This window comes from Lepisma saccharinum, chromosome 17, assembly GCF_977018435.1.
Source record: "Lepisma saccharinum chromosome 17, izLepSacc3.1, whole genome shotgun sequence".
Classification (NCBI taxonomy): domain Eukaryota; kingdom Metazoa; phylum Arthropoda; class Insecta; order Zygentoma; family Lepismatidae; genus Lepisma; species Lepisma saccharinum.
In genome coordinates, this window is record NC_139245.1 from 23,710,956 (window position 1) to 23,738,955 (window position 28,000).

At 37.1% G+C, this 28,000-nt stretch overlaps 1 protein-coding gene across 2 annotated transcripts in view; it reads left to right on the top strand.

Moving 5' to 3' along the window:
* smog (G-protein coupled receptor 158 smog) overlaps nucleotides 1-28,000 on the top strand; it is a 154,061-nt gene extending 126,061 nt beyond the window's left edge. Inside the window, exons 9-13 of one of the 2 annotated variants that reach the window (XM_083139145.1) lie at nucleotides 7,128-7,372; nucleotides 8,202-8,366; nucleotides 15,438-15,563; nucleotides 19,146-19,166; nucleotides 21,361-28,000. In XM_083139145.1, coding sequence (XP_082995271.1) covers nucleotides 7,128-7,372; nucleotides 8,202-8,366; nucleotides 15,438-15,563; nucleotides 19,146-19,166; nucleotides 21,361-21,564 — 761 coding nt within the window. In that variant the 3' untranslated portion in view covers nucleotides 21,565-28,000. The remainder of the gene's footprint in view (nucleotides 1-7,127; nucleotides 7,373-8,201; nucleotides 8,367-15,437; nucleotides 15,564-19,145; nucleotides 19,167-21,360) is intronic. The other variant, XM_083139146.1, reaches the window with a different exon arrangement.

The following is a 28,000-nucleotide window of genomic DNA, read 5'->3' on the forward strand; positions in this document are numbered from 1 at the left end:
TCTAGAAGTACAGAGCTATATCAGAGTATTGAACTTCTTTTGCAGGATAACGTTTACAATATTGACGCGACACAATAATTAAGAACTGTTGCTCCAAGGGAAACAAAGGGCGTAGTGTATTGGTTAGAATTCTTGAAAGAATTGATTGCGGTCCCAGGTTCTATCCTCAATACTAGGTGTTCTTTTTTTAATTCTCCTTTTATTATAAACAAGAGCATGGTAACATTATTTGTAATAGCAGTGTATAGTGGCTACATTGTTCTGCATATGGAATTTATAAAAAATAAACAACAAATAAATGAATTGACACACATTCAAAAGGATATTTTCATGTATAAGATCGTGAATTATGATACTCTAACGATAATTGTGTACTGCTTCAAAGACATTGACAAATATTAAAGAATTAACTATTTATATTTGTGGCAATTCAGGACATACTAATTTTACCCCTTTTCCCACTCGAATTCAATGCAAGGATACCTCCGCAAATATCGAATGAAAAGTTTTCATCATGTGCAATTCTCCATTAAATGTTTTCGCCGAGTCGTACTACCTTCGTTTTCTTTGTTACAAACAAGTATTGTTTGCACATTACATGTAGGAGGAGAGTTGCATCTACATTTCACATTGGTCAGCTCCTTCTACTTACTTTCAGGACCGAAAGCTTGTAGGGTAGTGTTTACCGTTCAGGACTGTCAATCTGATGGTCGTAGGTTCAAACCCTTCCGGTGGCAGAAAATTTTCGTAAGTTTTAGACCTATCCCATTGTGTTCATTGTCCACGCCGTGTGAAACGGAATGATTCAGTTTGGAATTAACGATGGGGGGGGAGGGGAAATATTAAATTACAAAATCTCCATTTCAACGAACCGAGAAGTGGACAAAAATTGGATAATTCTTATAAATATTCAAATTACATTCATGCTTTTAGTGGTATAATCGCAGGTAAAATCAAAGATCTTACATGGAAGATTTTACCTTGCTCTGAACTAAGCCAAAAGGCATTTCGAACCGATCTAATACATTCTCCAATACATTTCAAAATTATATTGAATGTTTCATGTCGATTTGACCAATGCTTCAATTCTTGACGCTGAGACGATATTTTCTGCAACTACCGCTTCTCTTCAGTCCCTTCTGTTCTTCTCTTCTCCTTCTCCTCTCCCCTCCTTCTGCTCGCTCTACTTTTATCACATACCGCCTTCCCTACTTTTCTCGCATCTTATCTCCATCACACTCATCTCCACTCCTCGTATCTCCTGTCTTAGATTTCCGACTCCACTGCACTCTTCTCCTCTTCTTTTCGTTCTTCTCTTTTTCTCTCCTTTACTTTACTCTCCACTCCCCTCCTCTCGTCTCCTCTTCTCTCTTCTTTGCTACATTTTCCTCATCTCTCCTACAATCTTTTTCCATTCTCCTCACTACATCTCCTCTCCTCGTCTATCCTCTCTTTCTTCTCTCCTCTACTTTTCCTCTTCTCCTTTCACTTTCTCTTTCTCCTCTCCTTTGTCACCTTTCGTTTTCTCTCACCTCTTTTCCTTTCTGTAGACTCATCAGCGATGAAATACTAAAAAACTTTTTTTTTTCCAGAAAGAATTTTGTCACTTGCGATATAATAGTGATATTTTTAATAATTTTATACAATATTACTTGTTTTTATTCCTTTCGCGTATTTTATAAATATCCATTGTGCATGTGGCAACCCTGAAATTGAGCCTAACTCTACACGCAACCCACCAACGCCTTGTGTAAATTGGGTCGACTAGTTTAAAATGTCGTTGTTCTAAAACTTTTGAGAGACACTGTACAAGAAGTTGTTACATTTGCTGTTGGTACGTGGGATCCGTATGTGAAGATGTGGCAAAAGTTAATTAGCGAAAACTTGTCCATTCATGATTCTGAAAAGAAATGTTAGATCTGAAACTTGGCGGCGAAGGGATAGATCGTGAATTTGAAGAGTGGATACAATTTCATGCTTGGAAAAGTTTGCAAGGGATGGACATCTGTGTCTGACTATTCTGATAAAAAAATTTACCACTTTGTTCGTTCTCTTTATATTGCTATCACAGGACATTGACCAAATACAGGAACCATATTCAAGAATAGGTACAAACGTTGTAAAGTAGGGCAGAAGCATGTGTGATATCTGTAAATCTGTAAATTAGCCCAAGCATGCTCGTATCCAGAGGGGGGCTTAGGGGGCTCGAGCCCCCCCGAAAGTATTAGGTTTACACTAGATAAAATGAGTTTTTTTTTGTTTCTTGTGGTGTGAAATAAAATAATGTGACAATAATTTAAGGAGAGAAATAATTATCAAGGCAAGACGGAGAATGTTCCGTAAGCCTGTTATTGATAATAGCACGTATCCAAGATGGGGCACAGGGGGCTCGACCCTCTCTCGAGGAAATGTTTCAGTTAACGTTAGATAAAATTATGTTTTTGGCTTCTTGAATAATGTGAAAATAATTTAAGAAGAGAAATAATTATCGAGGCAAGACGGAGAATGTTTTATATCCCTGTTGTTGTTAATAGCACGTATCCAAGGTGAGGATGAGGTGGCTCCAGCCCCCCCGCCTCAGAAAATTTTTAAATTTACACTAGCTAAAATTAGATTTTTGGCGTCTTGAATAATGTGAAGATAATTGATTTATAAATCTGAGAGAAATAATTATCGAGACAAGGCGGAGAGTGTTCTATAACCATATTATTTTTAATAGCACGTATCCAAGGTAGGAATCAGGAGGCTCGAGCCCCCCTTAAAGAAATTTTTCTGTTTACACTAGATAAAATTAGGATTTTGGCTTCTTGAATAATGTGATGATAATTTGGGAGAAATAATTATCGAGACAAGACGGAGAATGTTCTATAACCCTGTTATTGTTAATAGCACGTATCCAAGGTGGGGTTGAGGTGGCTCGAGCCCCCCCAGGAATTTTTTTTTTTACACTAGATAAAATTAGGTTTTTAGCTTTTTGAATAATGTGACGATGATTTAAGGAGATAGACAATTATCGAGACAAGACGGGGAATGTTCTATAACCCTGTTGTTGATGATATTGCACATAAACTTTTCTTGCGCTTTCGGTGTTGTCGCAGCGCACTTGAGCACTATGTAGAGACTTGTCAGCATTTGGAAGCTGCACAACAAAGGTAGCGCCACATGTAGGGCGATTCGTTGTCATTTCTAATATCTGGAAGGCGGGAGAGGGTACGTTCTTGAATGAGAGAAGGAGTCAATCTGGCAATATTAACGAATCGTTTTATCTGCGGAACGTTCTAGAATATAATGAGGATATAAATAAGCGGATTCAATTTTTCGGTTGATCTGTACAAAGAATCGGTTAATGAGATTTCAGAGGTAAGTGTGACAATTCATACAGTCGGTTAGTGATCAGTCAGCGTCCTCTGGTTGCTTTATAAAATATAGTGATTCGAAAATGAAAACATTGACAACAGCAGAACTTCGGGGGCCTCAGTGTAGTGCTAGTTCGGGTCGAGGGCCGAAGAGATCAAGGTCCCCCCCCCCCCCCCCTCTCTCTCTCTCTCTCGTGAATATTTCAGCAGTACCGGATATTGGAGTGGTCTATTAAAACGGAAATAAGCTGCAAAGATCAACTGAAAATCAAAGTTTTGAGTGATGATTTAGTTTTGCCAAAACTAAATTTCGTATATACAGTCAGAGAATTTCATGGTATAAAAAATACTTTTGTTTAAGCCTACTGGGTTCGAAACACATTCAAACACTTAACTACAATAAAGAGTCAGACGAAAATTTTATGAATGTCCAGAAGAGAAAGCAAGAAGATGTTGCATATGTAGACATTTTAGGCGGAAATTGCAGGCTCTACCAGAACCCGAATCAGGGCTCTACCAACTAAGAAACCTAGCCATCCTTGACTTCAATCGATTTTTCGTTAAAATGTTTACATGTGTATATTAAACCGTAGGGTGTTGCCTGTATAGTGAACAAGCACAGAAAAAAAGGAGAGAGAAGAAAACTGAGGAGCATACCCACCGGTTGAGGATAATTATTTTCTTCTGTGGTCAACAAGAGCTACTACTTCGAGGTGAGAATGACAGTAGCCTAATAAGAGAGATTTCACACCGTGCCACCTGAGGATTTCACAAGTCGAAATTAGGTTTGTGCAGCCTTTTGTGTCGCTACGGTGTGAAACGTTGATGTTGATTGGCCCATTCCAATCGACATGTATCGCGTGTCCTTCGGTCTGAAACCTTCCTAAGTCTTGAAAATCCAAGTCACAAGGATGGAAAATTAATGCCTTGTTAAGGTTAGGTGTGAAGGCAGGCAGACGACAGCACCCTAAAGGATCATATCCAAACCTGCAGGAAGAACGCATCTTACTTTAATCTCCAATACGGAAAGAAAAACTTTTGGTGAGTTGATTTTAAAAAAATGTGTCCGAGATAAAGAGTGGCATGCCCAGGATTTTCGGAAGGGAGAGGGGTTACGCATACCTACTATTTTTGGTGGTCAGTCCTGATTTTGTCATTTCTTTCCTGTCTTTGACGTTCTTTTTTTATATATATAAAAAAAGGAATACTGTTTCAAATTTGGTTATGACCTCACCAACCCTCCCTTGGGCACGTCACTGGAGATAAATGAGTAAGCATTTGATCATACTGGGAGACGAAACATTAGATGTGTTGGGAACGGAAGGGTTTTCATTGTGCATTAATCGTTTCGTGACCCAGCCGTATTCGATAAGACTTCCTTTGTATCGTGCCGATATATGACAAGACAGCGGAAGCTGTGACAGGCATTTTTGAACACTTGTGAGTGCTAAGGTCTGAAACTGAACAATTTGGTGGGTTTCGTTTTTATAAGCGCTGCAAACATGGAAGGACAAGACACGTTAGTGGTGTTCAGGCTCGAATCAGAGAGAAATATTCGAGAATTGTCGGCGTCCAGTTCCCAGCCCACAATTTGAATCTCGCGTTGTCGAGGGGATTGTCCATCTCGTGCATGTGTAACAGCTTCGTAAAAACACTCAAAGACACCATAGATGTTTTTATGCCTGATGAGAAGAAATGGACAAACACGCATACTGATATGGTTCCGGCACACAACGTTAATGCATGGAAACAGAGGAGACGAGTGGTAAAAAATGTTCCGATTTCACGTTCTGATTAAAATGACAGCCTTACAGTGGCGACGATGGGGATAGTTGCTTCCCATTTTTTTGCCTCAACATATTAAAGCTCTGGTTGCCATAGATAAGGGAAATAGGTTTTTTTCTGTAAGTGTGTAATGGCCTCTTAATGTTAAGCCTTGTCTACCAAGAGAAAGTAAACTTTCTTTGCACCGCCCCTCCCATCCGTTTTGGAACCCAATTGTCACCACTGGTCTTAAATATACAATTGTGAGGTTCTACTATACCCCTTAAAAAATGGTGTTGAGCCCCCCCCCCCCCGAAAGGAATTCCTGGATACGTGCCTGAGCAAAAGGGTTTTCATGACTCTAGAAGTTATGTACTATCTATAGGTGGCTGAAAGTGAGTTGCTGTCGAAAGTGACTCCAAGATCTTTGTGCTGTTCTACGAACGGGATAATTTTGTTGCATAATCTATAGGATGGTGCTGTAAAATTGGATTTGAGAGTAAACGTCATAACAACAGATTTCTCTGGATTTATTTTAAGATTCCAGTCTCGGCACCAGCGTTCAAAGTGTTTGAGATTGTCTTGCATGGAACATGTGTCTTGAACTGAAGCGATGTTTCTAAATAACTTACAGTCATAAGCATACAATAATATTGAGCATTCGGGAGAAATACAATTCATGAATATCGTCCATGAAAAGATGAAACACAGGGTCCCTAGAGAAGTTCCTTGAGGCACATCGGTAACTACAGGGAGCCATGATGAAGAACAGCCAGATATGATAACCTTTTGCTTTCTATCGTGCAAGTAAGATAATTTAAGAAGAGGTCCGTGAATGTTGAATCTGTTTGAAAGTTTATGGACGAGTTGTGTATGAGGGTCAGAGTCAAAGGCTTTAGAAAAATCTAAGTAAACGACATCCATGTCTTGCTTGGCACTCAGGCAGTTAACCAAGTTGGTGAGCAAACAAGCAAGGTTTGTGTCACATGAAGCATGAGGAGGAAAACCGTGTTGAGTGGGGGAGATGAACGGAGTAGCATGCGCAAGGGTACGATTGGAAATTATTTTTTCGGCTAGTAGTGCAAGTGCACGAAGTAAGGAAATCGGGCGATAAGAAGTAACGTGACTTTTGTTTCCGTGCTTGAGTACAGGAATTATATTTGCTTGCTTCCATGCAAGAGGAAACATACCCTCGGAAAAACATTTGTTAAAGATTATGCTAATGCGTTTGGATAGAATATGGGATAATCGTTGTAGAAATATGCCAGGGATATTATTAGGAGCGTTAGCTTTAGAACATGAAAGATATTTTAATAATTCGTGGAGTTAATTTGAGAGAGTGTATAAGGAATGATGGACTTGACTTCAGGCAGTGCGGTAGCGGTATTATTTGTAAAGTTGTTGTGAAAATACGAGTTAAAAAGTGATGTGCGCTCATCCTTTGTAGCAGACTTACCGTTTCAGGAGACTTGAACGGGAATACGTGTTGTCGGCGTGAGTTAATTAGCGTCCAGAACATTTTGGTGTTTTTAGCAGCACTTTCCGTCACAGTTTGAATGTATTTATTATAGTCTCTTTGAATTAAAATTTTGCTATGCTTCCTTAATTGAGTAAAAGTGTTCCGTGTATGACCGTTTATGCTCAAATAAGCTAATCGGAACTACATCTCAATTTAAAGTTGAATCCGAGCCATTGTGCAATGTGTATCTGACTTTCTTTAGTTGGTTTCTCCCACAAATAGGCTCTGTGCGTGCGCAGTGAAAGCTAGAATGCCGAGCAAAGGCTGTTGCCATATATAGTGAAATCGCAACAAGTGCATATCTTATTACGTTAAAATTATTACATTAATTGTGCTTTAATGTTGGAATATTAAAATTTCACTTTCTTTTGGAGAGTGATAAGCCATCGGTCCACTGTCTGTTTCTTGAACTAAAAGATAATATTTAGAAGTCGGGAGGGTCACGTTCGTGTTATCAGAAATGCCTAACTTCCTGGTTTTCCTTTCAGGGGAGATCCTGATCATCCTCTTCGGGCTCCGGCTCAGCTTCATGTGCAGGAATGCCACCAGCCAGTTCCAGGAGAGGCGCTTCCTCTGCCTGGCCCTCGTGGTGGAGCTGCTGGTGAGCGGCGCCTTCTACATCCTCCGGGTCATCTTCTGGTCCTCGCTGCATCCCGACTACATGTTCCTCGTGTACTTCGGACGCAGCCAGCTCACCTGCACCTTCGTCCTGCTGCTCATATTTCTGCCAAAGGTAAGCGATTTTCATAGCCGTGTGTGTGTGTGTGTCGGTGTTGATTGATTTGCTTAATTTTACTTCGCTTTTCTGTCACTTTTGGCTAATCGCGAAGATGAGGATGAGTGATGATATGATGAACAAAGAACACCTATGGCCAGGCCGGGATTGAAGCCCGGTCAGGTCAGTTATTGAATAACGCGGGGTATCCTCTGGATATCCAGGGCGAGAGATATCAAGGACGGGATATCCCGTGGATGTCCAATGGATATCCAGAACTGGATATTCCATGGACATTTAAAGGTTATCCACAATTTCAATGGATCTGATCTGGACATTTGTGGATATCTTATGGATATCCCTTGGAGATTTGTGCTGTATGAGTAGTAATGCAATTACAAGTAACAGTTCTTTCTTGATGAATTCTAAACTAGTTACTTTTAAAAGTAAGAAACTGTAACAGGGTTACTTTTTTGCAATAGAAGTAACGTTATAAACAGTTAATTTACAACACTTAAAATAATAAATGATAAGGGGGAATTGATGGCAACACTGTATCCAACTATGTGTCTTCTCTGCATGCTAAGGTGAAAGGTTTTTGGTGATGTTGTCGGAGGCAAGGAAGCTAGACTCCAGTGCATGCTAAATCAGAACATCCATACTTTATTGCAATTCGTCATTTCTAACTGCGAGCGAAATCTTTCATTAAATGTCTCCGCCTAATCAGAGATTGTACGCACGCCAATGTTACGATTTAATATATAGGCAGCTGGTGGTACAAAAATGATGGTTAGTAGAAGTAGATCACCATTATTGTTTTCTGATGTAAAGACAACTGTTGTTTCAGCTGTGGTACCACCATCACCAGGCTCCCGATTCGAAGCCCAAGCACTACCTGGCTCAAGAGATGCAGGGGAGGGACGCTTTCAAGCCTCAAGATGGCGTCACTCTCAACAGCGACATGGACGCGGGGGAGATCAACCTAACAGATATGAATCCAGAAGATATCAGGGTGAGTAAACTGTGCTTGATGCAGCTATGCTCTAAAAATGGTTGAATGTGCTCTGAATATGTTGTTTGCAATAAAGAATGTTCCTCAACAATGGATTAAGCGTGTCCAAGGTCCAGTGTATACAACTATTAATTACAAAAGGTTTATTTGTTGGTTATAATAATTTCCGTGGCAGTACTCAACTAAAAAGTTGAGTCCCATGCTATTTAATATGTACACGGCAGATTTAGGCTCAAAAATTCTTCAACACACTCGTCTATTACAATATGCAGATGATATTGTTATATACACTAGTAGTAAAAATATTCAAGAAGGGGCTCAAAAAATTCAAAAATCTCTGGATGAATTATCATCATGGTGTGATATCAATGGAATTGAAGTAAATCCAGATAAGTCTTCGGTGATAGTTTTTAATAAGAAGAGATCTCATTCATGCATATCAATAAATATAAACGGAAAAACTATTAGTCAACAAAGAAGTCATACATTTTTGGGACTTATATTAGATGAAAAACTTAAATGGAAGTCACAAGTAGAACTGGCACAATGTAAGGGATCTCAAGTGTTTAACATAATAAAAATGTTGACAGTTAAGAAAAAGTGGGGTGCTGATCCTAAATTATTACATCAGATCCATAAACAGATGCTAAACTCAAGACTAGAGTATGGTTCCTTTATGTACAATGATAATCTAAGTTGGGCTTTTAACACGCTATCTTCTATCCAATATAGCAGTTTATCCAGGATTTATGGCCTTTGGAAAGGAACTCCAAAACAAGCAACTTTCGTAGAAGTGGGAGATCCACCATACAAACTTAGAGTTAAATATCTTGCGAGCAAATTTTTACTTAAGAAAATTGCCAACACGACATCTCCGATCATACCAAAACTTCAATTGTTAGACTCTTTGATGCTCAACAGACGTACAGCAAAATATAAATCCAGATTACCTATACTATATTATGCTTATAAGGACATTAATAAATTTCAAGCTAATATTATTCGTTTACCTAATGCACCATGCTTCATGACAGACTACTTTAATATGATATCTCCCATGAGGATATTTTTCCTGCCTACCCAAGTAGAGTTTTCAGGAAGACAATTCCTACAATTTCAAATAATATATATCAAGACTACATACATTCAAAATTACAATGTGAATATCACATATATACAGATGCTTCAAAATCAACGTCTGGAAAAACAGGAGCAGCATTTTACTGTGATAATTCGGCAGAATTCAAATTTTTTCCTTTGCCATCGTATCTGTCCATTTACGCTGCAGAAAAAGAAGAAGTTAAATTCAGTTCTAATTGCAACCGATTCAGCCTCTGTGCTAAATTCTTTACAGTTTGCATCATGGTCATGTCATACGGAATGGTACATTGTTAACATAAGAATACTCACACTGAAATTAACGAGATTGGGATATGATATCAACTTTATTTGGACACCTGGACATTCTTTAATAGAAGGGAATAATATAGCAGATACTTTGGCAAAATATGCAGCGAATCAAACAATCCAACGGCCGCTTTTAATAAAGATTCCGTCCGTAGTTTTGGAATCACACACTAGAAAAATACTATTTACTGACTGGCAACGCTTGTGGACAAATACTGGCACTCAATGCGGTAAGGCCTACTATTCTATACAAGAAAGAATTCCAAAGGAATGTTGGTTTAAACAGATTCAACTCTCCCGGAGTTCCCTCACAACTATAATGCGCTGCAGGTTAAATCACACTATCGCCGCAGCTCACCTTTACAAGAAGAATTTAGTGACTTCACCAATTTGTTTGTGCAATGAATATACTGCAACTCCAAACCACATTATATTTCAATGCAAACTTTATGAAACTTACAGAGAACCATTTTTACAGGAATTGTACAGGAGTGGACATCAAGCGCCACTGACACTGCCTTGTTTACTGACTTCACCTTCATCCTCGGTAATCTATATTCTTACAAAATATCTTAATAAGTCTAATATAATTCTGTAAAAATGTAATGAAACTTGGAAACTATTTATTATGAAAGGAATAATTGTGAGTAAATATTATGTGCATACATGTATATAATACCAATTGATAAATTGTTAACTGGTGCATGGATTTTGTCCACAACCAATAAATATTTTATAAAAAAAACACTAAAAAGTTTCCTTCTCCAAGGTAGTGTATTCAGAACTACTTTCACTTGTCTATATCTTGGATTTGTTAATCCTTCTCAATAACCTATTTCTGCAACGAATACTTCGTAGTCAAATTCTATCACAGTCCAATAGGTTCATTTTTTATAAATACTTCTAAAAGCACGAAAGCAAAGATGTGGGTTATATGTATAAGACAGGGGTGCCCATCCCCCACCCAAGGCCAATGGCGCAGACTACCAAAATCATGTCATGCGCCCCCCCCAAATCACATCATGCGTTCCCCACAAATCATATCATTCGCGCCCTCAAACCATATCGTAATCCCCATAAAGTAGATATTTAATTACGTGTCTACTTTCTTATCTTTACTGAACACTATACTAGATCTGGCCCTCATCCCTAAACAAGGATGCCCATCACTCAAGACCACCCCTAAAATTGTTCATCATAAATCCCCCCCCCCCCAAAAAAATAGTTTGGATGAATCGTAATTGATGTCTATTTGAATGAAATACCATGTTAAACTGTCCATATTTCTTAATTGTTCGATTTTCGAAAAAACTTAAAGCTAGCACATTGATTAGTTAAGCGTAGTAAATTAAATTATGTAGCTAAATATGCATATAAATAGTGTTTGTGAGTTGGTTTTAAAACTCACAATTTTAGTATTTAACACAAATTGCTACACAACTTAAGATAAAGATTGAAAATTCAACCTTGGCAATCCAAATAACATGCTCCAGCCATATGACCGATTCAATTATTCTTTCACGAAACATTACAGAAACCTAGCTAGAAATTCTTAAGCTCAGGGCGATGTTCCTCTTTCAAAGAACTCATACCCATCCCTCCGTTTTCTTGGGGTAAATATAATTATTTTAGTAACCCATAACAATAATTACGTGGATTTTATCTTCAGTGAAAATTTTACTTTAACAAGTTTTGAAGTTAGAAATGCGGATTCGATATATTTTTGTTCCAAATGATGCACCTGCTTTAAATTAAGCAGTATAGCAACACTAAGCATTATATTTTAAGAAATGATGCTATTAATGAATATCGAGAATATCGCTTATGTCTTGTAATGCAGCTATAGTATAAAACTTCACATTCACCTCAGTAAAGCGCCAAACACCCATTCTCGCAAGACATTATTGCGAGCGTAGCGAGCAAGAACATTTTTACATCCATTTTTTTTGCAGGGTTTAAAGAACATTAATTTAATGGGGTGTCAATACTTTCTTAGGATCCAGAGATATTTAGTCTTTTCCAGCTTCTCTTTTGGCACGTTCGGGGTCGAAGACGTGAGGATACCATATCGCTAAATAGTCTCCAAAATTTAATGTTCGAACTCTTTCTCCACTACAGCAATCCCTTGACAATCTAAGATTTAACATTTTATCAAGAGCTTACTATCTCCCCCTTTAAATTTAATACTCAATCCTACCACCAATATTCCCATGCCAATTTTAGACTTACTGTTTATATTGAAGAGTGGACATTGCCTCCTCCAAAAAATTAATTCTCAGTCTCCACACAAGAATTTCCGCAACAGTCTAAGACAATAGTAATACACAAGAATTGGGTACCCCTTCAATTTAATGCTCAATCTCCCTCTAACTAAAATACCTGCCATAATCTAAGACCTAGAGTTGAATACTGTCCCCCCAGCGTTTAATTCAGAATCCCTACCCAGAACCCACGTGTCAATTAAGGTCTAATATGTAAGAGTTGGATACCCCCCTTCGATAATACCCTTAAACACTTTCTTGCCTTCATCTAATGGATTAAATATGGTGCATTTAAGGTGTAAAATTTTTACCTATATTTTGGAAAAATAAATAAATGTTGAATTTTATATTATTTGAAGGTAAAAATCCCCCCCCCAAAAAAACTCAATGGTGCAGCTTGCACCATAATCACCCCTGTGGGCAACCCTGGTATAAGAAAAAACAATGCAAAATGCAGTTGACTCTCGACTCTATTCATTGTCCAAGGCATACACTGATTTTACATTTCATCACCATAGCAACGGTAAAATTTCATATGATTCATGCAGCATTAGCGAAAAATGATTAACAGAAAACATAATCAAATTTGAACACAAGTAAATATTAAACGAATTGCATGCAAAAGTTTACTTGTTGATTATACTTTTGCTTTTGGTTATACTATACTGCTACTTTGTAGCAGTGTTCAATTAAAGTATTCCCTTCTCCACGACAGTGTATCCAAAACTATTTTCACGTATCCATACCTGGGATTTGATAACCTCATAGGTAGGGTTTCATGGTGGTAAAGAGTGAGGAGATGTTTCCAAAAGTTATAAGACAATTATAGAAAATATTTCTAATGAGGTTTTGTGAAAAATCAAAAGTATCAACGTCACATTTTTTGGGGGAGTAATTGCAAAGTTTCAATAGATGTAGGGAAAAAAGAGCTTAGGAAGAATTCTGAATAGTAGAACTTGGACAAGGTTCTTCAAGGACATTGTTCCTCATGCATTTTTAAGTGAAACTCCTGAAGTATTCTTTTAATCTTAAAATATGTTTTCTAAAACTGAGAGTGGCTTCCGAGAGAGACGTGGTCCACACTGGTGCCATTTCTGGCTATATGTCCTCGTTAGCCTGCTATATCGAAGTTTCCAGAATGTGCTACGAAAAAAAAAATTGATTGTCCAATTAAACCTATCTTTCATACAATTGTGGAAACCACTAAAGGATTGTGGTTCGTGATTCTGAAATGGATCGTCATTGTCGGCTGAACCACCATGGCCATTCAGTATAGTTCTTCAAACAATCACGAGATGGTGCAACATTACCTGGTAGTTAGTGCTGCCACCTGCAAAAGTTTCAGTTTCCTTGAACTTTTTTACCTCAGAATTCAATTATTTCACGAATCTGTTCTTCAAGCAACAGAGGCATTGGAAACGCCCGTATACATTACAGGGGCCTCGCCAATGCCGCGGTGGTAATTCTGTCGCCTTGTATCCAAGAGGTACCAGATTCAATTCCCGCTGGAGGCACATTGCGCCGTGATTCGGCTCGATTAGCCTACAGGAGCAACATAAAGGGTAGTCTAGCTACGGTAGTCCAGGGCGAGGAGGAGGGTCTTCCCGAGTACCGAATGGGAAACGGGACAAAAAAAAAACCTTTGACACTGGCGGCGATCGGGTTCCAAAACTGAGGGGACAAGTTGTCAAAACTAGGGGGGCAAAGGCAGTTTACTTTCCCTTAGTACATAAGGTTTAGCCTAGTGGGAGGGCAAAAGTGGCAAAAAGTGTGTGGGGGGCAATCGCCTCCCCACCCCCCCCCCTTTGACATAAGTAAAAGTTATATTTAGATTATTGTCACCTTTCAAAGATCTATAAATTTTATTTTTCATTTCGCTCGCAACAAAATTTGTAGGCAATTAAGAATGCGTAGGCTACAGTTATTATTCCTCTTTTACTTATTCTTCTTAAGTGCTGAAAATGTCGGTTACTTTGCTTAAGGCTCGGCTGGACCTTTTTACATTCGAATGGGCGATTTTTTTCAAATTTTCCTCTCCATTCGAAAATCCTCTTGGATAATTCAAAATATGAAAAATTACATACGCGTAGAATTCCTTCTAGAGCATTGACGTGAATTTTCGTGTAGTTTTCTTTCACTGTTGTCTAGATATTAACAATAGTTTAATAGACTTACGTAATCACGAAACTATTGATAATATCTAGACAACAGTGAAAGAAAACTACACGAAAATTCACGTCAATGCTCTAGAAGGAATTCTACGCGTATGTAATTTTTCATATTTTGAATTATCCAATAATGCAAGTGAAAGCGATTTTTCAAGTTGGTTATTAAGCTAGAAACGATGTTTGAAAAATATGATAAATACATTTTCCGATTCCCACGCATTCTTCATGGAGGGAAAAGGCAACTTCAACTTCAAGTTACGGCTAATCAAATGGGAGTTTAGATTTTTCCGATGACAAATCAAATCTTCCACGTGTCCTCTATCCGTTAATGTGTTTTTCTACGCAATCGAAGTTTGGTATCCCAATAGAACAAGTAAAAATATGCTTCCATAAGCGTAATGCTAAGTTTCCTCCTTCTCCTACGACCATCCGGCGCATAGATCTCTCTTTTCCCTGCTCACCGCGGGGAAAGGTCGATGGGGGAGGAGCAGTTAGGGTTCTCGCGTCTGGCTGATTCAAACTGTCTCTTCTTTCCTTTTTTCCCCCACAACTTTATTCGTGATGATGAGATACATGAGACTGAATTATGACAAAAAGAATTTTGGAAATCGAAAACGATCAATATCGAGAAATACATATTTGACGTTATGATGATGTGTTTAAATGTGCGCACTATACTTAATTAAGAAATATAAAATATTCCCATTATTGATTAGTGTCATCTGCTCGGTGTTCTGTTATACGTATTTAAAGCGAACGTGCGCAATTTCTTTACAGTGTTTTTCTCTATTAGAAATTAACCATTCTCGGTATAAATAATTAATTGATTTCAACTTACTGTATAATAAAGTATTGTAAATTAACAACAAGAAATTAATGATATTTTGAAGTGGTTGAAGTGATTTTAGTCTTAGTGTGTGTTCGTAAGAGTCCTGCTTTAGAGGAGCGCACACTTCAAACAAAATTAATATACGTCGTTAGCTTGCAAATATTAAAAAGAAGTATAAGTTACGACGACATACATAGCTGAAATGCAGAAAATATTTCTGCTTCTCACTCGTTTTTTTTCTGGCGTCGTTGATGTTGAGATATAAACCAGATGTAGGAATTAGGGTGATAAACAAGTGAAAATAATAATACATTATTTTCAGTGGGGAAGGAGGGCTGTAAGCAGACCCCTAGGTATGCCCATGCTACTGCGAGATCAAGTTGTAATTGATGTTCATTTGTTTCAGGCTGAGTTGAAGCGTTTATACACGCAACTGGAAGTGCTCAAGAACAAAACCATCCGGGCTGACAACCCCCATATCTCCAAGAGGAGGGGAGGAAGAAAGGCGGCTCACAGGCGCTTCTCTCTTCAGGTAAAAAAAAAAGAAAGGAAGAATGCTGTACTGAAAGCACAAAAGTATATTGATATCCTGTGTTCGAATTCAATGGGGGAGAAGGTCAGAAAATCTCCCCCACCCTTCTATCAAATGCAGTTCCAATCGGGGAAAGAGTTTTTCTCCTCTATTAAATCTATACTCTAGCATTGTTTCCTCTCGTTACTTCAGCAAGGATATGAAAATAAAAACATAATCTGGATTAAATTCACACTGGATCCACGTGCAAATGAATCTGGTATCTTAAATCTTAATCGAAAAATGTGATAATCGTGGAACCACAGGTGCCCCAACCTCTCGAATTCATTTCTTTAATAAAAAAAAAGAGAGAGAGAGAGAGAGCAATGTAGCCCTAATTAATTAGTTCCATTTTGTTATTCACAATTATATTTCCACTCCCTTTAAAAACTTTTTGGGTCCATGGAACTGTATGATTGAATTAGCTTATTTCACGTCGCTTTTCTGTCCATTTTGGGAAATCGCGACGATGAAGGTAAGTGATGATATGATGAAGGAACACTCACAAAGAACACCCATGCCAAGGCCGAAATTCGAACTCGGGGCCCCTGGCGTCGTAGGCCATGGAAATGTACTTGCATCTATTTTTTAGTGAACTACAAATGTACCAAGAAAACTATACATCCATAGATATTAGTTTTATGAATGAGTTTTTTTTATTGACGTATGAAGTATTGTGAGGTACACACCACTTTAAAAATACTTAAAATATGAAGCTAAAAGAGTTCTGCGTGTTCATCAAGACTCAAACACTATTGATATCATGTATTACTTTTTTCCTTTACTTTTTCGGTGCTTTTCTGCCACTTTTGGCTAATCATGCAATGAGGATAAGTGAAGATTAGAAACGGATGGAGGGACATTCACAAATAATGCCTAGTTCCGGACTCATATCCGAGACCTTGTGTAGCTAGACCAAATGCGGACAACTTAACGTGCTCAGCCACCGAGGCAACATCATGCATGTTGCTGGATAGAAAAGCAAAATTCTACACCTCATTTATCCATCAACAAATAGTATCTTTTCCAGACAAACTTAAAAACAGTCGCACCTTATCTTCACAATCTTGACGAGGCACGTGGCCACACATGACCCACACGGTTCTTCACGCTTCGTGAAGATTGTGAAGATGTGGGCTGGGCTTCTTTAACTTTATAATGATATATTGAGGCGCAGCAGCTGCCATTTATGTTAGTCAACATTGGCACATTGAGTTGCAATTGCAAATTTCTGTTAATCAACAGTGGCTTATGATTAAGTAGTAGATGCAATATCTCTTAGTCAATAATACTATATTGATTTAGCAACTGTAATTTATGCTAGTCAGTAAAGTTATTGTCTTTAGTTAATAGGAACATTGGAAAAAAAAAAAGGTATGCTATCTTGATGAAGCACAATAACAATCATGTTTTTATTGGTCAACAATTGTTCACACAGAAAAGTAGATGCATCAGTTGAAACAAAATATTGCATAAAGTGTGTAGTTCGGACCAAATGTTTAAGTTCATCATCAAGAAAGATGCACGAATGTGTATAAAAATGCATGAAGTGATGCATTTAAAGTATAGCTCGACATTGAAATACTCACGTGTATCATATGATGCTCTTTGGCGTTACCTTTTACAAACAATACACAAAAATGTATTAAACTGTAAATCTGATTCTTGGCAAAGGTATAAAAAAACACATACAGACAACAATCGATGCGTTTCTAGTGCATCAAATATATTTGATGCATTTCGTTTTCTGTGTGTACGTAAAACAAACATCTTGAAGAAGCAGATTACAGATCTGTTGGCTTTAGAAGTTTATGAAGTTATCTACTCTGGTTAATATTAAACAGACATTTGAACAAATGAAAAGTTTTATGTTCACAGCTATGTTTTAATATCCAATACATGTAGCTAGGTAAATGAAGCGAACACACACACACACCCACACAATATCAGTGTCCACGAGGTATTTTGATGTCTTCCTTGACTAGTGTCACTGACACAAACTTTCGGAATAAGTTGCTATTTAATGTGAGTGTGTCTTTTTCTTTGTTTCTGAACTATCGAAATTCAAAGATGAACTAAAGAATTTTGCTTTTCTTGTTCAGTTGTGTCAACACAATATTTTACACATACACATTACTGAGAATTTGTTGATTAAACTTACGACAGATTTTCTTGTTTTGTTCACAATAGTTGAACGATATAGCATAATTTGAACAATAGTGCATCGTCACACAGTATCACGATGATCTAAAAAAAATGTGAAGAAAGCAGAAAAATGTCAAAAGTCTAATTAATACAAGACCAAATGTTTATACACACACACAAATTGTCTTGTTTATTTTGCTGCTATATTTTGTGAAGTTCTTTATTTCACATTCAAAATTGTGCATGTAATGTGGACATGTTAATGGCTGTTAAAAAGCTTGTATTAAATATTTTTACGTGTACAGTATTATGCCAGTGAGTCGATTGCCATGCATTCCATCAAAGGCACCACCCTTTATGACCAAATATGACGCAAAATCCATGTTTCATTTCCTCTGCCAACAATTCCCACGTATTCACCGGCTTTCAAGGAATTCGCGGACAGTAAAGACCATGATTATCCTTTAATAGTTCAGTAGTTACATGCAAAACCATTTTTAAAGAGTTGCAAAAGATTACGAACGAAATTATCTCTGTGCCTAGGATCGAAAATAAATGCTTGCTGTGTTGCATCAGATATAAAATTATGTATTTTGGACAAGCATGGGAAGCAAAAAGAAGTAATTATTAGAATTACAATACAATATAATTTTCAATTCGATTTCGTGTAAATTGTAAAAAATATTTGCTCTCGTAACAGAATCATTCGTGTTTTTACGCTTTTTAAAAAGTAGAACTCGATGCCCAAACTGTTCTTCAAACACGTGCATTCCAGGAGTGTTTTTTATCCGATTTCGAGTAAAGTTTTGTTGTAGAGTTCACTTTATGCCAAGACTAGAATCGCTTAGCTGCATCTCCTAGTGCATTACGAATCAAACCCTGAACCTTTTAATTACAATGTGATTACCTTTCACCCAGGGCTATCAGGGAGATTATCCTGTTCTTACACGTATTATAGTGAATAACAAACGCAAAGATTCATTTTCAATCCTGGACTAAAATTCGAACAAAGTGTTCCTGATCTGTACCAACGAATGTATTAGTAATGCCTAATTTAATTCAATTCAGTCAATTATTTTCGCGCTCTACTAACTTAATTAGAGCTTTTTAATTTTCATTAAAAGTAATAAATAAAAGCACGATTGTGCAAAATAGAAACCACAACATACACAAAACTGAATAATATAGTTTGATATGCATGCTCAATGAAGAATCTATAATGTATTTGACCATAAAATGAAGTAAGAACCAAGCCAGACATGTCCATAGTACATACCCGAAAGAGACAATGCTCTTGTGTGCTGCTCAGTTGATGTCAATTTCGTTTTCAGGCGTAAATGCTTTGCACATAAAACACGCTTTTGCAATAAATCGATGTTCTGTTTCTTTTCGCTGCAGAAAAAGGGAAGCAGAGAGAAGGTAAGTGCAGAAACGTTCCATGAAAAGTGTTGTTTTCATGTCTGTTTCCGTACGTATTGCACAACCCCTTGTTATTATCACTGTAGTGGATGCGTATACACATACATTATTTAATTTAAAATTATATATGTGTTAGCTTGTAGATACACAAAGGTAATATATCCGTGTTTAAATTTCTTTGGTACAATGCTAAATTGTGTCCAAAAAAAACGGCTGGTCTCAATTTATTAGAAAAAGAAATGTTGACTATAAATGTACAATGACTTGTACATTGTAATGAATGACTTCATTATTATATTTAATATTGTATTAACTTTCGAACTTCTGAGAATTTTTGGCCCCCTTGTTCCATTATATACTCTGCCCTCCTTGTTCATGGCATCACAACTGCACACCTGTTTATTCCTCTAGTGTTAAGGTAAGTAGGTGTATATTGCTATTTCTGCATTTTTGTTTTCATCTGTAGCTTTAACCATTGCAGAGTGATTGGGTACTTCCCGGATGGTGTTAAGGTCTAGTTTATAATCGTTCTATGTGTTTCAGCCAATTTGTTATCTCTTGCATATAATTCCTTTGCTATCATCTCTTCACGTTACTTGATCATTTTCAATACTATCTGTTCATTCATTCATTACAACATCTTTAGCGCCCATCTACTTTGGAAAGTCAAAAGTTCAAAAATTCTTCATTTTCATCTTCCACCACGTCTCTGGTTCGCTCAGGCACCCTCTACACTCGTAACGTAACTAGTCTTCCTGAAACTCTTCTACTTACACACTACACTCGTAACGTAACTAGTTTTCTTCTAAACTCTTCTATTTACACACTACACTCGTAACGTAACTATACTGATCGCAACTCCAACTGGCGGTTGACCTTCATGGCTATTTCTGGCGCGTCCTGTCCCCCAATCATTTTCGGGGCATGTGGTCCGATGGGTGTCAACAAACTCAGTTGCAAAGTAAAAGCTGAAGGGATCACATCGCTCTCCCGAAGCAACGTTGCCAAGCGTATTTCTGTTTCTGCAAGTTGTCTTTATATGGCTGTGTGTCCGCCTGCATTTCGATATGTGTGTGGTCCTTCCGGAAACTTCATCCTTCAGGACCGCCTGTGCAGTTGTTCCATTTCACCCCGATGATTTATGGTGCTGGCAATATCGTTGCCCGAGAAGACTCGTTCTCGCTTTACAGTGCGTTTGGCAACATGTGGTGTACCCAACGCTCATTTGTTTTGTCCCTCGAACAACGTTCGGTACCTTGTGACTCGAAAATGCCCGATCTCAGTCGAAGATAATTCAACTGATCGCTGATTCGCTGTTTCCCAGCCGCCAGTTCAGTTCAGTTCCCAGCCGTTCAATATATTCTTTCCTAAACTCGTCTATTTTCTTCGCACAAATTTCAGCCGATTGTTATCTCTGCGTTCTCCAAATTCGGCTTCATTTAACTTATTTGTCTTTTCTGAAACGGAGAGAAAAGTCTTTAAAAAAATATCTTCCATATATGTTCTCTGACTTCTTTGACCGTAACCTCCGTACACAAATTTAACATTCACTTCACAGCCAAAAACTTGTAGTGTATTCTACTCTTATTCTTCATTCCAATATGTTAAGATTTCTTATTGGTCTTCTATCCTATCACTTCATTCCACTTTGCAGAATATTCAACATACACTGTATTTCCATTAATGCAATGAAGTATTTTCCTAAACATTCTTACGTCTCCCCAAATATCTCTTCCGAATCGTGTAGGATTCCTTTTGTTTTAGCATTCCATTTCTGAAGCATTAGGGGTTCCCTAAAAGTGTTAGTTTTTGTGAAATGCAGTGGAAGTTATAGAATGACGTTGTAAAGGCAGTGTTTCACATTTTTCAGCATTCCATGCTGCCAACAAGGTCATTCAACATGCAATAGCCTCTGATAATTTTCACCTAACTATAGAACTGTTCATATTCGCGTGTTAACTTCATGAGGCTTAAATGTTAACATTTACACTTTCAGTTGTTTTTTTTTCCCCCGTAAGGATTTGACGAAACAACGTTGCAAATTCACTCCTAACGTTACTTAAAAAGAAAACTACCATGTAACTATAATTTTGAAACAATGAATAATGAATTATTGGAAATATCACACTGTTACCTCTCAAAATTTTGCATGTGGTGACTTAGGAAATATACAGGATTATTTCATTTGTTTTAGGCGCTTCATCATCGCTCGAGATGTTCCACACGACATCACCATTCGGGCGACCACGAGACGACGGAAGCCGAGGTTTCCCGAACACCAGAGGACTCTGTGTGCAGTGTCGAGGGACCCAGCGCCATTTACAACGATGGGCCTTCAACCTACAGTGAAATAGGTTTCGGGACACCTAACGTCTCTTACAAAAGCTCACACAAATAGGCACAAGGCATGAAAAATCAAGAATGTAGGTATAAACAAAGCTTCGGTGATCACGATAAAACAGGACACGCCTAGAAACGTTAAGTCGCTCAGGCTATACTTCACCAATTGTAGCTGTAAGCAAGAATCCAGAATATGGAACTTCCGGATTGTCCTTATACACTGTTAAATGTGAAGCTTACGTGTGAGCAATGAGTTATGTACAACATATTGACGACCCATTACGTGTCACCTGCTTTCATTATTTGCATGGGTTCCCTATTACCCTTTCATTCAGTCAAATTGGTTTCTACAGCAAGAAACCAGCCGATGAGACTTGGTAAAACGTTCAGAATCTAAGGTTTCAACACACTTTCTTATTCCAATTGCAATTTCCGTTTACGAGCCAATCAGGGTGATGTAGCGAGGCAACATTAGAGAGATTAGACTTGATCATCAATCAAGTTCTTGTTCCAGGTGACTTCTCAACATAATTTCCTCTTGAGTAAGAACGAGGAAATGTGATTATGATATATTTTTAAAGCATTTGTCTAACTTAGCTGATGTTTGGTTGCAACAAAAATGGATGGATCGGGAAATGAACATCAGGGATTTACTACACGGAGAAAAGCATCGATCCGATCGCTGTACCAGCATGCTTTGACTTGCTTGCTAAGGGCAACTGTTAGTTCAGCGTTTGCGTTCATGTCAGGACGAGTTTTATCTTGTCAGTAATATTTCCGCTCTCCCTCTCTCTCTTTGAAATCCATTATGTGCAGTTTCGAGTACCTCAATTGTATATAACAATCTATTTTCTTCACTCTCTTCTTTCTCTGTGTATATTCCCCCTCCCTTCACTATATCGTCTCCCAACTTAACAATTCCAACACCACCCAACAATAATGTACAAGAATTTCCAACAAGTACGACTGACATGCTCAATAAATAATTCTACCTCTCCCTTTGTGAAGTCGCGACTTTATTTATATCATAATTCCATGACGTATGTTTTAAAAATTATGTATCGTATCCTTTATAATTATATTCCTGCTCCAAAGGTATTCAACTATAACCGCTTCTCTAATCCACCAAGATCCCTACGTTCAGATGACAGAATTCATCTTCCAAAACTCTGTGAAATAAGTTTTCTCTCAAATTACGACACATATACTCAAAACACGAGGTGTATATTTCAATACTTTCTGCTCACAAATTATTTCCCTTTGGAACTATTAACTCCGAACACACTTCCAATTATGATTAATCAATAAACCAATCGTACCAACAAGTATACATTGTCTTCCAATACAGGAAATGGACCTGCATATATCCATATATCTCTATACTTGTATATCGCTAGTAATTCGAATACCAATATTTGAGAATTAATATTTAACAACACCAGAATTTGATATCTAAATTGGAATTCTAAATATACATAACATATCGTACTTTTATGCCCGCAATTCTTTAGTTTTGTGCTTCCTCTACATAAAATCTAAAATGAATATGCTTGTATTATAATGATTTGCCGGTATTTACCTTGAAACTTCCTGCAATTCTTCTGTCAACTCAAAACATAAGATTCCGAAACATCCGAGACGAATGTTTTTGGACAGTGCCGTACCGAAATTTGTGATAATTGGGATGTCAATACTCCTGCTTTGGTCCGATTTTTTTAAACATTTATTATTATTTCTTTAAGAACGTCAATATAGAAAAAGTTGTTGAAGTTTTAACATAACCGCAGGTCATATCCACAGATACATTCTCTCTTATTCGCATAATTTATTGGAGTGGGGACTCTACCGAGAAGAGAAGAAATTCTGCAAGCATGTATTCATTTTGAACAAATCTGTTGAACAGTACACATGGGCTTTGCGGGCTACTGCTGACTGAAAGTATTACCACTTTCAAATTTACGTAATGGTAAATACGTAAATAAATCGTTTTGATTAATTTACACATCCAGCAGAATTAAATCCAAATTTGTTTTAAACAATACTTTTTTAAAAAATTTAGTTCACATTCTCTGAGGAATGATATTCTCAAAGTGACTTTAAGGAAAGAATGTCTCAGATATTTATGATTTTTTCTAAAGCATAATGCGAATTACCGTAAATAATGTAGTCAAATAGAAAAAGGATATTCACTAAAAATTCCAAAATGAAACATATAAGGGCGTGTGTTTACAGGCACATCCGTACAATTAACGTAAATGTATAACATAAATTCACAACTTCCCGAGAAAAACATGCCCTGGAGATATGAACAATGTTCCTTAAATATGGAATTTCACAAAGCAATTTAAAAATCTTCGTGTAGACGAAACTGCATACACAGCTAACTTAATGTGGGCTTTTTACTGTCTCAGGTTATTAGAACAAAGCACTTGGTGTTGTTTCCATAGTTGGTGAATTGGCTGTGAATGATCAGGCTCAAAGCACTCTAATATATTTTCGGTAACATCGAAACATTTCCGATTCTGGCAAAACACAGTTGAATACTCCGATTGGAATACATTTTGCCTTTCGAAACTTAGAAGAGTAAAGGAGTGTTAATTCTTATCTGTGTCTCTTTGTCGCTATTGTGTAATGATGTTGAATTGAGTAATTAAGTTAATGTTGATTTATATTCAAGAACCGCCATTCATTACTTTAAATTAAATGGTATGTCTAATCTCACAAGTAATTTGCATCAAATCTTTCATACATACAGCTTTTAAAATAAAAACTCCAACCTTTATGAGTCATTAGAAAATTATAATTTTCGGCAATAATCTTGCAATATATGAGCTATCTGATGGTTTACTCTTGAGTTTTGCAAAGCAATAACAGTTAGATGTGCATATCTCTGGTTATGCAATAAATGGGGTAGCTCGTTTAATGATATTGCTGTTATTGGTCTTCATTCAGTCTATTTTTACAATCAATATTACAAACTAATGACTTTTAGATTTTATCGCTCCAAGAAGTGCGTTCATTCTATACATTTCAAAACTAAAGTCTTACAACACATCTAAAATCTACGGTTAGTAAACCTGAGAATTCTTTGCCTGTTTAATCCAAAATTTTTCATCTAACTTAAAAAATATATCACACTAAGAATTCTTTAAAACGAAATAATCTCTGTTGGAGGAATGCTCAAACTGTACAAAAAAATATATGTAATGTCATTAGAAAATTGTTCAACAAATTATGAAATTATACTTTGTCTTGCTGTTAATTTTGAAACATCTCACAAGCCTTTATAAAGTATAATCTTAGGAGTTACGAGTTGCAACTGTTCGAAACCCACTTTACTTCGCGCATTAATAGAACGGAACTCAACAATTTATATTTTTTAAATTATCCTATGAATAACATATTCAATATTAATAGACAATAAAGTATGAATCAGCTCAAAGCAATGTTATATAGTGTTAAGGATTTCAAAATTCAAATCTTAGCCCTTGAACTACATTGTGTAAAGTAAGTGACGGGTTCAAAAATTACTACAATGCTTTGAATTTTCTGAAAATTATTTCCCATATTAACTTTAAATCATGTGCTGACAATTTTCTGAAATCCTTTTCCTGCTCAAGTTTCATTTATGTTTCATGATCCTATGTCAACATTAGCTCGACCAATAATTTATATTTTTTTCTTACAATGCTTCTTGGGTTGTTGGTTCATTAATGCATATTGAGAATCAGGGAGTACGGAGATTTCTTTGGGAAGGGGATTTAACCCCTCGAAGAAATACTTTCTAAATAATACTATTATTACAAAAACATGAAAAATTAGTTTTCCTCGTCTCTTTTCTCTGTGTTGTTTTTCACTATTTATGAAAATTATAATGCCCTCACTATCCCTTCAGATTTTTTCTGGGCACGCCCCTTATTCATTGATTGATTTAGTTTATTTTACCTCGCATTTCTGCCACTTTTGACTAATCGCCAATTGATAATGATATGATGAAATTGATGAAGGGTTATCGAACACCTATGCCTACAATAAAACTTGTAATTAATGAACTTTTACCACTGATACTCATTTTACGTGTGGTATTTAAATGTTACTCCCCACCAATTATTTTACAGGGGCCCAAGCAGTTTTTTCATATTCAAATAAGAACCAAGAAAAAATTCTCACACTGCTCTACTCTGTTAGTGTTACAAGTTATTTGTGACAAGGTTAATTTTCCTCTTACTGTTAAACACTTCAAAGGGCCCGAAAAGTAGAAAATTGGGCTGAGGAGAACAGTACGTTCCTGATAAATAGTCATGTATTCTATATCCATTTCTGTCGCAAAGGATACCTTGTGTGAGTTACGTGTCACCATTATTTTGTGGATTTTGTCTGTCGAAACAGTTTTTCTTTTCCAGTGTGTTATGAGTGATTGATTATGACCTATTTTGAAAAACCGTAAGAAATGTATGTTCAGTGGTATATCGAAAAGAAATGGCATCGTTAAAATTACTATTAATGATATCGAGGTCCACAAACGTTAAAAATAAGCTCCGTGGTGTGGCAACAACTTCTTGAGGGTAAAGTCCTTCCAATCGACATTGAGTGCCGCGTGATCAGGGAATCGAGTCCCATAGCCCCTCTAGTAGATTCCAATTGACATTTTGGTGCCAGGTCTACACCAGCAATCTGGATATTCAGTTCAATCCTCAGAAATGAAATTGTACGTTTGTTTGAATATGTTAGTCACTATTAGATTTGGTAGGCTACTGTGGGTGACTTTCCATTAAAGCTTGGGCACAGAAAACTGCGCTACGGCATTGAAGAAAGGGTTTAGAAAATTTCGGCATGAAAGTGATGCTCCGAAGATCAGAAGTGCATACACGCGTGTTTCTAAATTTCCATTTTGAAATTTGCGTTTGGTCTACTTTGAGTTTCTTAATTTGCTCAAGAGTTTCGAGAAGATGCATTGCATGTTTGTTTCATTACTCCCTGCAACCCCTTACCCGATCGTTCCCCCACTTTCTAAACTGAAAACGGTTGGCATTTTGCTCAGTTTGGCTGTGTAAAGAGAAAGGCAAAATGTTGCAATTGGACAAATGCATAAGAAGTGTGTTCATCCATTATTGCACAACCAATATCTTCTTCACTTTACTGACTTGTCTCTTACTTTTCTACGAGTCTATTGTGATCAAAGGTTCAAGATGGGCAAATGACAGGAAAGTCAATCAGAGGTAGTGAACTGGCATTGGCTGACGAAAAATGACGTCATATGGGTTTCCGAAAGGAGATAATTAGAATCTCACAGTCCGTGGGGATAAATACGGGTCCTCTAATATTATTATTTTAAAGCTTGAAAATAATAAATTATTTCTTCATGCACATGAAAAGTAGTCAGTTAGATGCATGTAAGAATAAAAGCATAGCATTCTATGTATGATATTTGAAATAATTTACGCAATGCTTTCGTCTACACAGTTTAAATTAGTAATGCCGATTATCGTTGTGCATTGATAATTATTCGCATAAAGAGTAGGTCTAATCACATGGCAATTTTATCAGCATTAAACACAAATTACATGCACTTTGCATAACTTTGGTTTAAGTGTCATTCAAGATTGAGTAAAGCTTTCCAAAACTCTTGAAGGTATATCTTGCTAGCTGGTAAAATACAACCCATCAAAAGCGAACGAAGCGGCAAGTTTTCGAAACACGAACCGCCTTATCGACTCACCTGTTACGTACCCTCCTTGACAACGACTGATGCATCAGGAAGAATGCTATGTGTGAGAGCGTTGTCTGTTGAAATTTGAATTACCCTATATTCCAAAACAAACACTTCTTAAACTGTAGATGATATCATCATACTTACAGCAGTATTTCATAACAAATATATTTTCAAATCTAACTGCAAGTTCACTACAGATACACACTCAGACGTCATCATCCAAAAGAAAAACTTGAAAAGAAACCCACCGTTTATTCCCCAATGACAAGGAGGACATATGCATTTATGTGAGGCCACGTGTGAATGAGTGTGCGTACGTATAGAGTGCGTCTGCTGTCTCATAATCCACATGTATATCGCCCCTGTCGAACGCATTACGTCTATTTCTCAATATAGGAACTATTAAGAGAAATATTTTTTTTATAACACATACTCGACTGCTATCCAATGATAAAGCTTGGGTCCATGGGGGGGGGAGGGTTCTGACTCCCCCCCTTAGTGACGCTATCTCCCTCCCCCATGCGACATTTTCTCTGACTCATTTAATCAACCAAAATATGGTTTTAGAGTAGACATATTGTGATACCAGTACTTGTGTGTACTTTTAATTTAATTTATCTCTTACCAGGGACCAATTTAGTCCTACATAATGTTTGTGAAACGCAAAGGGTTTTATAAGAACAAAAATTTTGAAAAAAAAAAAAATTGAAATTAGCAACAAAACAAACAAAGGACAAGGAGGAGTCATTGTTATCCCCCAGCTGTAGCTTGTATCTGTAGA